General features: G+C 37.0%; 1 protein-coding gene across 3 annotated transcripts in view; it reads right to left on the reverse strand.

Moving 5' to 3' along the window:
* The window catches only part of ankrd11 (ankyrin repeat domain 11), a 402,782-nt gene that overhangs the window by 84,464 nt on the left and 305,359 nt on the right, over positions 1–12,959 (reverse strand). For all 3 annotated transcript variants that reach the window (XM_039763291.1, XM_039763292.1, XM_039763294.1), the window contains 3 exons: positions 9,617–9,787; positions 9,049–9,249; positions 1,161–1,303 (listed from right to left, as the gene is read on the reverse strand). In XM_039763291.1, coding sequence (XP_039619225.1) covers positions 1,161–1,303; positions 9,049–9,249; positions 9,617–9,787 — 515 coding nt within the window. The remainder of the gene's footprint in view (positions 1–1,160; positions 1,304–9,048; positions 9,250–9,616; positions 9,788–12,959) is intronic.

A 12,959-nucleotide genomic window follows, 5' to 3' on the forward strand; every position in this document is an offset into this window, starting at 1 on the left:
TGTGCAGTTATAGTGTTAAATAAATTAAGAGAAAGGTTGATTGTTGTGTTTAGCATTCACAAAAGAATGGTAACAGTATCCTCATATCTTTTATTGTCCAAGACTATAGTTAAACTAATAACCTATCCAGGTATCACATGAGAAAAAAGCTTTTTAGATTAAACAGCATGTAAAAATAATTTAATACATGTCTTATATCAGATGACTGATGTATATCTTCTTCTCATTCAAATGTGTACAATAGTCAATATAAAGTACATGCACTATCAACATTGGTTTAGAAAACGGCCTGACATAGGTAGTGTGGTTATAGTTTCATATGTTTCCCTTCTTTCGCAAGAATGCATTGAACTCAAATGTATGCTCTTGTATGGTTTCCCAGATCTGTGCTTCTCTATAATTACAGTAAATAACAGACATGTTTTGAATGTTCTTTTGTCTTTATTCTGGTTTGCTTAATGGAAAATCTCTACCACTCTGTTAAACCTAAGAGAGAGAAGGTGTATTTATGCTCATAAATTATTTGAGAACTGTTTACTACACAGTCAGAAATCATCACAAATTGTGTGAGTTTGTAGAGTAATACACTGCACCTTAGCTAGCCAAGTTAGCCAAATTTGTTTTTCATTCAGGTACAATTATGACATTTTAGTTTTTAATCCCTTTATGTGTTTAAATTGTTGAAGTAGATAAAAATAACGAGGAAAGAAAAAAAAAATCCAATATTTAGGACTCTGTATATTTTATTGATGTGTGAGGGTGTAAATTCTGAAATGGTCATAACTATACAGTAAAATAAAGCTTACCATAGAAAATGGACTTGTGCAATTAGGATTTTTTACATTTAAAATATTTCTTTCAGATAGTAAAATTATGATTTTGTATTGAAAATGTACAGTTTAAGAAGATAAATCCTAAAAGAGACACTTTGAGTAATTCTGCCAGTCAGATGTAAAAAAGTTTCAATTGTGTTAAGAGCGATGTCTTTTCTGAGACACTTATTAAATGAAATATTGACTGTGGGATGTATGAGATGAAGGCTGAAATGCCTTGTTGAATTGTAATTGAGCACAATGAATATTAATATTAATATTAATTAATAAATACATAATTTGACTGCAACAGACACAGTCGAAAAATTAACAGACATGCATACAGACCTTGAAGTGACCATTACTAGATGCATCATGTAATGGGGTGTCATCATCCAGACCTTTTGTGTTGACCTCAGCTCCGGCTGCCAGCAGCTGCTTGGCCACATCATAGTAGCCCCTGTTACAAGCCTCATGTAAGGCTGTCCAACCTAGACATATTGAAAATCATAACATTAATAATATCAGTGAGCTGCAAACTATAAAATGAATGCAGTTAGGAAGTTTCCAATTCAGGTAACAGAAATGGCACCAACATACCAGTTACATAATTCTAAGAATGCACAGAACTCTTGTGATTTGCATGCAACTTTTATATTAACTCTGTGATGAGGAATATATTAATAGGAAATGCTACAATATGTATAGTTCCTTTTCATTTAAACCTAAAAGAAGCTTTTATGGACACAACTCCCAGTGTTGCAAAGTGATTCAACAGAGGGACTGATTAGTTTAAAAAGCACAAGAAAAGAGAATAATACAAGTGTGTATGCTCAGAAAATGGGAGCATGACAGGTCCCCGTGCACAATTTTAACAAGATGTTTAACTGGTACACCACCTATTCATCTTTTAAAGGGAAGTTTTTTTTTTTTCAAATCACATTTGGATATGCCGTAAACAGGGGTTGGGACCGAGGCCATGAGAGGTAAGAGAAAAGACAGATAACTCTGGAGTTTTCTATGTTTCACTTGGAGTCTTCATTCTGTAATAAATGGTGCTGCCTTACACTCCATGGGATATGGAACACACCTCTAAAACAATAAAAGAAAGCTTTCTCTAATCAGTTTTTTCTTGTGTCACTTATGTTCATTTTTTTTCTATACCGAAAACACTTCCTATGCCGCAATTTCCTTTTTATCCAAATTTCTCCTGTAACTCATCTCCCAAGAGGAGCGTTTGCCCCTTAAAAAGCAGAAACCCTTTGTGCTCCCACACAGCACATTGTCAGTTGCCTGCACATAACAATTTATTAACTAAACAAATTATAACAGAGTATTTAAAAGAAAATTATAGTGCAGAAGAACATTAACAATAATGCAGGATAACATTACTGTCAGTGGTTTCCATTTTCAACACGTTTTTCAATTTTGTTGGCATCATGCTTTTACACCTTTCACTATTGTTCTTCCTACTCTATAAACAGAAGCAATACTTGAAGCACTTCTGTCATTTCACAAATGTTTAAGAATTGAATTTTTTGTGGCAATATAAACATCACACGTTACGTTTACTGGCCTTAACAGTGTATAACTGATCAATTATAACAAAACAGGAAAGCTACAAAATGCTATTAAAACTGAAGTGACATAACTAACACTGTGATTTTCAAAAAGTGGCATGACTCGTGGAGCTGGGGAAGAACACTACACTTCAGGACAACGGATAGACCATTGAGAAGTGCGAACTGTCGACATGAAGAGTTGTCTTTGCACTGAACTGGAATCATTCCCACATAAATCAAAGTCATCCAGACAATCTGGATTTGCATAAATAGATGTGGACCACCCTGTGTATATGTGTATATATATATATATATATATATATATATATATATATATATATACACATATATATATATACACACACACACACATACATACATACATACATACATACACACACACACACACACACGAACGTCTTGGACTATGTACAAGTCAGGTTACGACCAAAAGGTTTGCCAAACTTTTGCATCTGTTCATGACCACACACTTGGGTGACGAACAAGCCAGTTTCCCTTCCGGTTTGTATGCGCCGATGATTTCCGCACATGTTTAGTCTCTCCCTGTGCATTCGCCGTGAACTCTTTGTGCTATATTTCGTTTCCCTTCCGGTTTGTACGTGTTAGTGATTTACGCACATATTCAGTCTCTCCCTGTACAGTATATTTTTCTCGGTCAGGCTTGCATCGCGCAGAGGGACTTTGTGGTATAGCGGGTCCACAGCTCACATCAAGAGGCCAGTTTTAAATAAACAATCTCCGTGCTACAGCTGCAACACCCTCTTCATAAATAGAAGCATGAGGCAGCTAAATTGAGGACAAAGAAAAGAAACAGGTTGAGGAGTGAGGAAGTAAGCAGGAAGCAGTGAGGAAAAGAACCGTTGCGAGCGAGTACGTGCTCGCAACCAGGCAGCTGGACAGTGAGCCCAAGCTGCAGTGTTTGACTGACACTCGGTGGGGCAGAAGGAAGTGGTCGCTCCAGCTGAGTGATCAAGGAGCTGGAGTGACAAGAAGAAGGACGGCTGGCCCCATAAGTCCAGTTTTGTTGATTTTAATAAAAGCACTTGGCACTTTTTGCACCATCCCCTTGCTCCATTGTACAGTACTGTCTCACTGTTGTGCTCATCTGTAACATTACCAACGGTGACGAGTTTAAGGGCTCCCAAAAGTGAGACGGGAGCATGCAACGAACCTGCATCGTCACAGACTTTACCTCAAAACTGTAATCTCCTCTCCAACCAGTTCCTCCTCACTTCCTTCATGCCAGAACTCAACTCTTGCAATGTTAGTTTTCTCTGTTCAAGGTTTTCTCAGTGTTATTCAATGTTTTTACATTTAGTTGACTATTACACTGTGCATACTATGGTATAATTTAACTATTTTTGTGCTTAAAAATCTTTAAAAAAATATGTATATATATTTACATACATTTCGTACAGTCCGGAATGGATTAATTGTATTTACATACAATCCTATGGGGGAAATTACTTCGGGTCACGACCAAATCGAGTTTTGGAACAAATTACGGTCGTGACCCAAGGTTCCACTATGTATGTATGTATGTATGTATGTATGTGTGTGTGTGTGTGTGTGTGTGTGTGTTTATTGCCTGCATAATAATATACTCTACTTTCAACAAAAAAGGTAACAGTGGTATGTCTTTCATTTCCTAGGAGTACTGGGGTGTTTTCCGAACAAAGATTTTTAATGATGCAGTATTTAGTTTTATGAAATTAAATCAAATGTAAAAAACTGCAAGTAAAAATAATTTGGGTAGCCATGTAATTTTGCTAATTTGAATGCATGTAACTGCTTACTACTGATTACTTGCAACACCAAATTGGTTGGATTAGCTCTTTAAGCCTTGGACTTCATAGACAGACATGTCCAATCATGAGAAAAGGTATTTAAGGTGTTCAATTGCAAGTTGTGCTTCCCTTTGACTTTCCTCTAAAGAGTGACAGCATGGGATCCTCAAAGCAACTCTCAAAAGATCTGAAAACAAAGATTGTTCAGTATCATGGTTTAGGTGAAGGCTACAAAAAGCTATCTCAGAGGTTTGAACTGTCAGTTTCAACTGTAAGGAATGAAATCAGGAAATGGAAGGCCACAGGCACAGTTGCTGTTAAACCCAGGTCTGGCAGGCAAAGAAAAATACAGGAGCGGCATATGCGCCTGATTGTGAGAATGATTACAGACAACCCCCAGATCACCTCCAAAGACCTGCAAGAACATCCTGCAGCAGATGGTGTATCTGTACATCATTCTACAATTCAGCGCAATTTGCACAAAGAACATCTGTATGGCAGGGTAATGAGAATGAAGCCCTTTCTGCACTCATGCCACAAACAGAGTCGCTTGTATGCAAATGTTCATTTAGACAAGCCAGATTCATTTTGGAACAAAGTGCTTTGGACTTGTGAGACAAAAATTGAGTTACTTGGCCATAACAAAAAGTGCTTTCCTTGTATGGCAGAAGAAGAACACTGCATTCCAAGAAAAACACCTGCTACCTACTGTCAAATTTGGTGGAGGTTTCATCATGATGTGGGACTGTGTGGCTAGCTCAGGGACAGGGGCCCTTGTTAAAGTAGAGGGTCGGATGAATTCAACCCAATATCAACAAATTCTTCAGGATAATGTTCAAGCATCAGTCACAAAGTTGAAGTTATGCAGGGGTTGGATATTCCAACAAGACAATGACCCAAAACACAGTTCAAAATCTACAAAGGCATTCATGCAGAGGGAGAAGTACAATGTTCTGGAATGGCCATCACAGTCCCCTGACTTGAATATCACTGAAAATCTATGGGATGATTTAAAGCAGGCTGTTCATGCGCGGCATTCATCAAATTTAACTGAACTGGAGAGATTTTGTATGGAAGAATGGTCAAAAATACCTCCATCCAGAATCCAGACACTCATTAAAGGCAATAGGAGGTGTCTAGTGGCTGTTATATTTGCAAAAGGAGGCTCAACTAAGTACTGATGCAATATCTCTGTTGGGGTGCCCAAATTTATGCATGTCTAATTTAGTTATGATGCAAATTGCATATTTTCTGTTAATCCAATAAACTTAATGTCACTGCTGAAATACTACTGTTTCCATAAGGTATGTCATATATTAAAAGGAAGTTGCTACTTTGAAAGCTCGGCCAATGATAGACAAAAATCCAAAGAATTAAGAGGGGTTCCCAATTTTTTTCATATGACTATATATATATATATATATATATATATATATATATTTTTTTGCCAGAAAAGTTAACAGAGACTGACTGTGAATTGAGTGACGGATAATCGAGATTTTAAGGTACTTTTATTTATAAATACTACTTAACTTACAAGTAAATTAATACTTAAAATAGTATAGTGTAGTATAATATCCTGTATTTGTTTATCAAAATAGTCACTTAAAACTTTGAGGCATCATCTAAGTAATGTGCTACAGTAGCTAACAGACTTGATTAAAAAATGAAACAGAATTATGTCTATCGATAGTAATGACACTAAAAGCACAATGTTTAGCAGTTCAACATTTATATTTAAACTGCATGTGCATGGCTCGCAATGCTAATAGTCCTACTGGACCTTGAATTTTTGACATTAACCTCTTCTGCATTTTGCTGCCAAAGACCTTCCTATTTGCTGCTATTCTATACTGCTACTGATGTACTCTTTCCTTTTCCTCCTGTTGAATAAGAATATTAGCTGGCTTTTCCAGATGACAGAAACTAAAGCAAGAACAGTTTAAAATTTTTAGAGAAAAGAGTGGTCTTTAGTCTGGATGTCAATTGCAAGGCAAGAAATAGGAGCTGCAAAGAGTGGGAGTTTAGCAGAAGTTGCAAAGTGGCATTTAGGAACAGTTAAGGCCAGGTTTATATTTCATGCAATGTGATGTGTGCTCCTACGGATGTTATTACTATGCAATCTGTGTACTGTTTATACTTGCGTGTGTACTTTACGTAAATCTGGAAGATTCCACCTAGTGGTAGTGCAAGATATCATTATGGTGACAAAACAAAGCTTCAAAAAATATCAAGAACTCACGTCCTGCAAGACAAGACTTTGTGCCAAGAACACCTTGCCACAATATCTCTGAAAAGGATGGATGTTTAATGATTATATCCATCAATCCAGGGATGCACCCATTCCAGCAAGCATTGTTCACGAAACAACAACGATCACTGGACGGAGAATAAGCTCATTGCAAGATGAATACAAGTAGACACATACACTAGCATCATTTTATCATCACAAAATCCACAAACCTGCACGTCCTTGGAAAGAAATAGGAGCACAGTAGGAAACACACCAAGAAAACGTGGGAACACCAGGGATTTCACTCTCTACAAGGCAGCAGTGCTACCACTCCTCCACCATGCCGCCCCCACGTGTGTAATTATTAACAGTATTCATTATTTAAATGAAGTTAATGATTTATCTGTAAAATGTAATATACTGTATATACTTCAATGCATTTCATCATGAAAGTGATATTAAGTATAAATATATGGATTCTAAATGTGCAGAGACCTGGAATATTATAAATTGAATGTGTTCTGTGTGGCAATTGCTGCCTCTCACTGCTTTCAACACAGGAAACCCCCAGAAGCCCCAGATGTAAGACCTTTACAATGTATTGCGTCATTACGATGGGGAATATGCAAAGAAAGAAAGGCACCATGAATACATTTGTATGTCAGCATTTTTTTTCACCACATCGAACTATCCATTAGACATCAAAGCACTGACTTTAATCCTGTAGGATCTGCAAAATTGCTTGCTGTCACATGTTGATAGGAAACAGAGACTCTGATGTCACATTCCAACTTAAAGACACTGCCCCCTGATTTTTTGTCGGTACTGCAACTCGCACATGCATTGTGTTAATTTCTGTGGATTTGCTCAGAGGATGCATCAAATGCTAGGAATGTGTGGTAAACATGATGCGTTTGCGTATGTGATCTGAGCGGGAAGTAAAAACAAGCCCTATGAATGCCAGTATTTCAAGATTGCTAGTTTGTAAAAGGTTTGTATTGTGTGAATGCATACTTTCTGGAAACTCTTTATCCATGCTTAAAACATTTTAGGTTCACTTTCATAGATGACGAAAAGGGTACCCAACTAAAAATATTAATTGGCTGTTCATAGAACTGATGTCTGAATGTGGTGAGCAATTTGAGAAATAACAAAAATACAGAAAGGTAACTTTGGAGTGAACTGAAAGTTTCAAATCTCTACAGTCAGTCAGTCATTGTCCAACCCACTATATCCTAACACAGGGTTACGAGGGTCTGCTGAAGCGAATCCCACCCAGCACAGGACGCAAGGCAGGAACAAATCACCACAATTAGAGTTATTCAAAAAGTAAAACATACCTGAATATACAAAGAAAAATACAGAAAGTGAAAATAATAGGATAATGAGATATCATGGTTGGATGTATCATCAGGGTTACTCGGATATGTAACCTGGGGCCCTGCTTGCAAATGGGCCTTGGCATATGAGAGAAAAGAAAATAACTAAAACAGAAAAAGTCCAAGTTCTAACAAGCAGGCACTTACAGCAACCCACTATCCAGCACCACTCCTATCCTGCATTGATCGTCACATTTAAAAACCTATCCAATCACATCCAAATAAAAAGATTTTATAAGAAAAACAGTGGGTAGGACACAACCAGGGCACTTGTATGCATTGCTGTGCCACAAAGGAGAAACAGACAAAATAAATGCTCACTCAAAATGAGAACCAATTGCTTCAATGAAGGGAAAAATTAGAGAAAAGCAAAAGAGGCTGTTTTGCTGAAAACTATATCTGAAGCTTAAAAAAACCCTGACTAATGAGCCTGAAATAGTCAGCCACTTCTGGAAGCTTTAGTAGCAATTCCCCAATAACACTGATGTAGAACTGAGCAACAATGAGGAAGACGACGAGCATACCCTTCACAACCCCGCCAAACACAAATCAACCATCTTTAATTTTACTTTGTGTAATGTAAATATACAAACCGAAAAAGCTCATTTACATATCACCTTTTTCCTCACAAAATAATCAGCCTTTTAAATTTTTTTATAGATGTTTGTTAACTGTTATATTAGAAGTCGATTTTTTCATCAATTAATTGGTTACATTCATACAGAAATGAAAAAACACAAAGGTGAAGCAGACCCAATATAAATTATGCTTTCATTTTTTGTACTTCAATGCCTGTACCAAATTTTTTACTGACTTATGTGATATTCATAATGGATGAGTATGTGTGTATAGAGTTTTTTGGGGGTGTTTGACTTCCGACACCCAAGGGCCTGTAGGGGGTCTTAAGCTGGCATTGGGTAATACTGGTAATTGTTATATATTCACTAATTATTTATTCTAGGTGAAAAGATGAATATAAAACTCAGGCACAGAACATAAGCATTTAATTATAAGCAATGTTTTACATATGGTAAACACCATTGGAAAAACAGAAATGACTTATTTTTAGTTCTCAAGTTCCAATTTTATTGTAAATTATGAATAAATGTTTAAGGGTAATTTATTAGGTTTAAACAAAGTAACATACAGACAAAAAATACCTTTGTGCATTTCTGATTTACAATAAAATATATGAAAGAGAACATCACATATATTAAAATCAAACAAAAAATAAAGATATACTAAGACATTTACCTGCAAAATCTTTTACATTCACATCTGCCCCCTCACTAATAAGTTCTTTTATTCTGCGTGCCTCTCCTCGAATGGCAGCACGGTGCAATCTGGTCTCTCCTCTTTCATTACGTTTATTCACTTTATCTTTGGTTTTTGAGGCAGAGTTTGGTGTTCCCTTCTGTCCAAGATTAGATTGTGATGGATGCTTTGGTGTCGTATCTGGGAAGATAAATCATAATTTTACCAATGCTAATCATTCTGTATAATGGACAATAACTATAAAATATTACTTTAAAAACCAAAACCAAAAAAAATTAAGTATAGGCTCAATTAATGTTAAAAAAAATAATCAGAAGGTGACACTCTAGCAAAAGCAAAGCAGGATAGTACAAGTAATGATGTACCAAGTGAAGAATTCATATTATGGACAATTTCTTAGCTGTTTAATTTAATAAGCAGCCTATTTTGATTTAAAAAGTAAACAATGTGTTGCTTAGATCAATGCATAAGCTTAAACAAACAGAGCGTTACATCTACTTAATCAGAATAAAATTAACTTTAAATGTCAGATTACTCTCACACATGCCTGGACTATTAACAGACTCTTCAGCAGTCATTTGCATGAGCAGAGCAACTTGCTGCCGCTCTGAGAGAGGATAGCCAGCCCGAATTCCTGCAAGTCCCATCCCAAATGCCATTCTGGACTTCCTGGTGTTAGGCTCTTTCTTAATCCTCTTGCGTTCTGGGCCCTGTTTTTCTGCAAATAAATAAATAAAAATGCAACAAGTTTTGTTTCAAACCATTAAACAAGCAGAGGGCTCACTAAACATCCAAAATTTCATTCAGGAAGGTACCATTTTTATTTGATTAGCAATAGTTGCATATCAGAACAAGGGGCACAGTGTAATAACTCATTTTTTTTACTTTGGTTAAGATGTTTATAAGAATCATAATTAATCAGAATCTATCTACAAAGGTTTTAAACTCAACCCATGTCTTTGTTAATTTAATTGATTAATTTATTTAGGAGGACAATTCAAATGTGGTTCCCATCTGCTGAACATAACAAGCATGAAATTAAAGATACTACTACTGTCTTTACCAATATATGTGAATATAAAATTTACCTTTCATCTTTGGAAAGCCTAAAGGACAAAACTACTTGTAACTGCTAGTTATTAATAACAGAGACAGAGAGCTGTTAACTAGAGTATATCATCTTAGGAACATATTTGAATTACTGAAAAAAGAAGACATCAGAATTCAGAAAAAGTTATGACACTATGGAAAATGCAAATAAAAACAGAAAGCAGTGGTTAGTAAATTATTTTGACCTGTATATAACATCCTGTTATTTAGTGTTACAGCCAATTAATTATTTTTTAATAAACATTTATTTTGATTTTGATACTTATTACTTGTAACATATTCCAAAACAAGTTTGGCCAGTAAAGAATTTACCACTTTGTAAAATTGCCTTTCCATCTCACAACACCTAAGAAACATTTAGGTCAGGGGTTCCCAACCTGGGCTGTGTGCACCGCAAGATGGCATTTCAGGGGGTGTGACAAAGTGGAAGACTGTGTTGTGATTCGCCAAAACTGAGAGAGGTGCATTATTTGACTTATCGCGATGCAATCAGCGTCTTGCAGTGTGATATCATTTGTAGTTTATTTATTAGTTAGTGCTTCTGTTCTATGATATGAAAAGAATTAAGTGTTGCGTGTACAAGTGTCACCTGTGAACAAGTCACAGAGAAAAATACCAACAGACATTAGCAGGACAGACATTAAGAACTTCTTTAAAAAGAGAAAATTAAAATAATAAATTCCCAGCATCACATTGCAAACCTAATACTAGCTTGGCAAACCTTGTCTTGCGTTGGCATACACCAGTTTAGAAATTATAATCTTGTAACAGAACAGGAAGTCTTAATTTTATAAACACCTACTACTTGTTCCTTTGACCCATTGCCAACAAACCTAGAAATAAGCTCAATGGATGTTCTAGCAGCACCCAATTTTAGCATTATAAATTGCTCTTTCCTGAAAGACGCAGTTACTGATGCACTAAAGGTGTCAGTTTTCACACCACTGCTTAAAAAGTCAGCTCTAGACCCATATACACTTAATAATTATAGAACAGTTTCAAATTTACCCTCTTTTTAAAACACTTAAATATTTTCTGATGAAGGAAATTCCACTGTCAATTATATTGCTAGACTAAAAGCACATTGTTTGACACCATTGACCATTCTATTTTACTATAAAGGCTGGAAAATTATATTATGTTCATGGGCACTGAATTCCAGCATGCCCTTTTAACACTAGAATTACCAAAGCCTATGAAAAAACTCGTAATCCTGGCCGACCTTAAATCCCTTCGCACCTCTTTGTCAGCGCCTTTTGTGTTGTAAATGTGTCGATCAGCAAAAGCAGCAAGCAGCCTGCTATCCCATCCCCCCCACCAACACAGAAAGGGCAGAAAGTTCTCTCAGCTCAAGTCTGTTTACCTGTGTGTGAGTTACCTGGAATCGTATAGGGTAAATAATATATAGTCATTTGGAATACATGCATTTCATAGGTGTTCCGTGTCTACAACAATCTATGTAAGCACATCATTAAAACAGAAATGTTTTTTATGTTTTAGTAATAATTGACAAAACGTAGAACTGCTAACTCGTAATCAAGACATTCGTGGTTTGATCCAGGACGCCTCTGTTTTGAGAAGTGAGCTGCTGTTTTATAGAATAAAAACATACATTTGATTTGAGTCTGTAACAGCCAGTGTAAATTTACGGTACTTGTAAATGTTAGCGTCTGGGATTGAACCACAAACGTCTTGAACGACTTACAAGTCAGCAGTTCTTACCGCTGCAACACCAAAGCGGTCATATTAAGGGTTGTGATGGACAGCTGGGTCCTATGCCTGGGTGGGACACCCCTACTGCATCTGTTCTGGGGGAGCAACCATGGGCAGCTCGATACCTCTCCTGGGACGCTTGGTGGCAGCCTCCCTGGCCGACGGTAATTCCCCAACCAGTAGCATAGCTCCATGGGACATGGAGTCTTCCAAAGCCTGGCTGGGAGCTTGGATGGCCGCTAGGGGGAGCTCCATGGAGTCAACAGCCCAGCTGGACCCAGAAGTGCAATTAGGATCAGGTGGTCAAGCACCTGGAACGCTTCTGGGTGGGCTATAAAAATGGCCAGTCCCCACCACTCGGGAGCCAGATTCAGGAGGAGGAGGATTAAGCTAGAGGAGGAGTGGTGGTTAAGACAAAGAGTATTTGGTGCTGTTGTGTTGTACATGTGTTGGGACTGTGTATATTACCTGTGGGTCACAGGGAAGATGTGTGCCCATGGGGGAAGAAAAATAAACAGCCTTTGTTTATTTTGTACGTGCCTCTGCGTCAGTCCGTGCCGGGTCGAGCGCTATACGGCAACCAGATTACAGGATGCATCAATGTTGCAACCTAACGCAAATTCTTTTTCTGCAGTTATATTCTTGAATAAAAGTGCACTTGTTTTGCTATACTTGTATTTTTTGTGAAAGTGTTTATTTGATATTTGGCCATCAGCCTTCAAACACTAAACACTTCAGGTCTACATTTTGTCATTTATTACTAAAACATGAAAAACGTTTCTATTTTAATGATGTGTTTACATAGATTGTTGTAGACATGGAACACACATGAAATTATTTACTCTATAAAATTCTAGGTAGCTCACTCCCAGATAATCAAGGCTTGAACTGGTAGAACTTCTTGCCCATTCTACGGCAGTGGGGGGATGGTATAGGAGGCTGCTTGGGCTTACCGACACATTTACAAGACAAAATACACTGACGGAGAAGGGGTTTAAGGTGGGCCGGGTTTATGAGTTTTTTCGTAGGCTCTGGTAATTCTAGTGTTAAGTCTTATATCTTTCTAT

Source organism: Polypterus senegalus, chromosome 9 (assembly GCF_016835505.1).
Source record: "Polypterus senegalus isolate Bchr_013 chromosome 9, ASM1683550v1, whole genome shotgun sequence".
NCBI classification, from domain to species: domain Eukaryota; kingdom Metazoa; phylum Chordata; class Cladistia; order Polypteriformes; family Polypteridae; genus Polypterus; species Polypterus senegalus.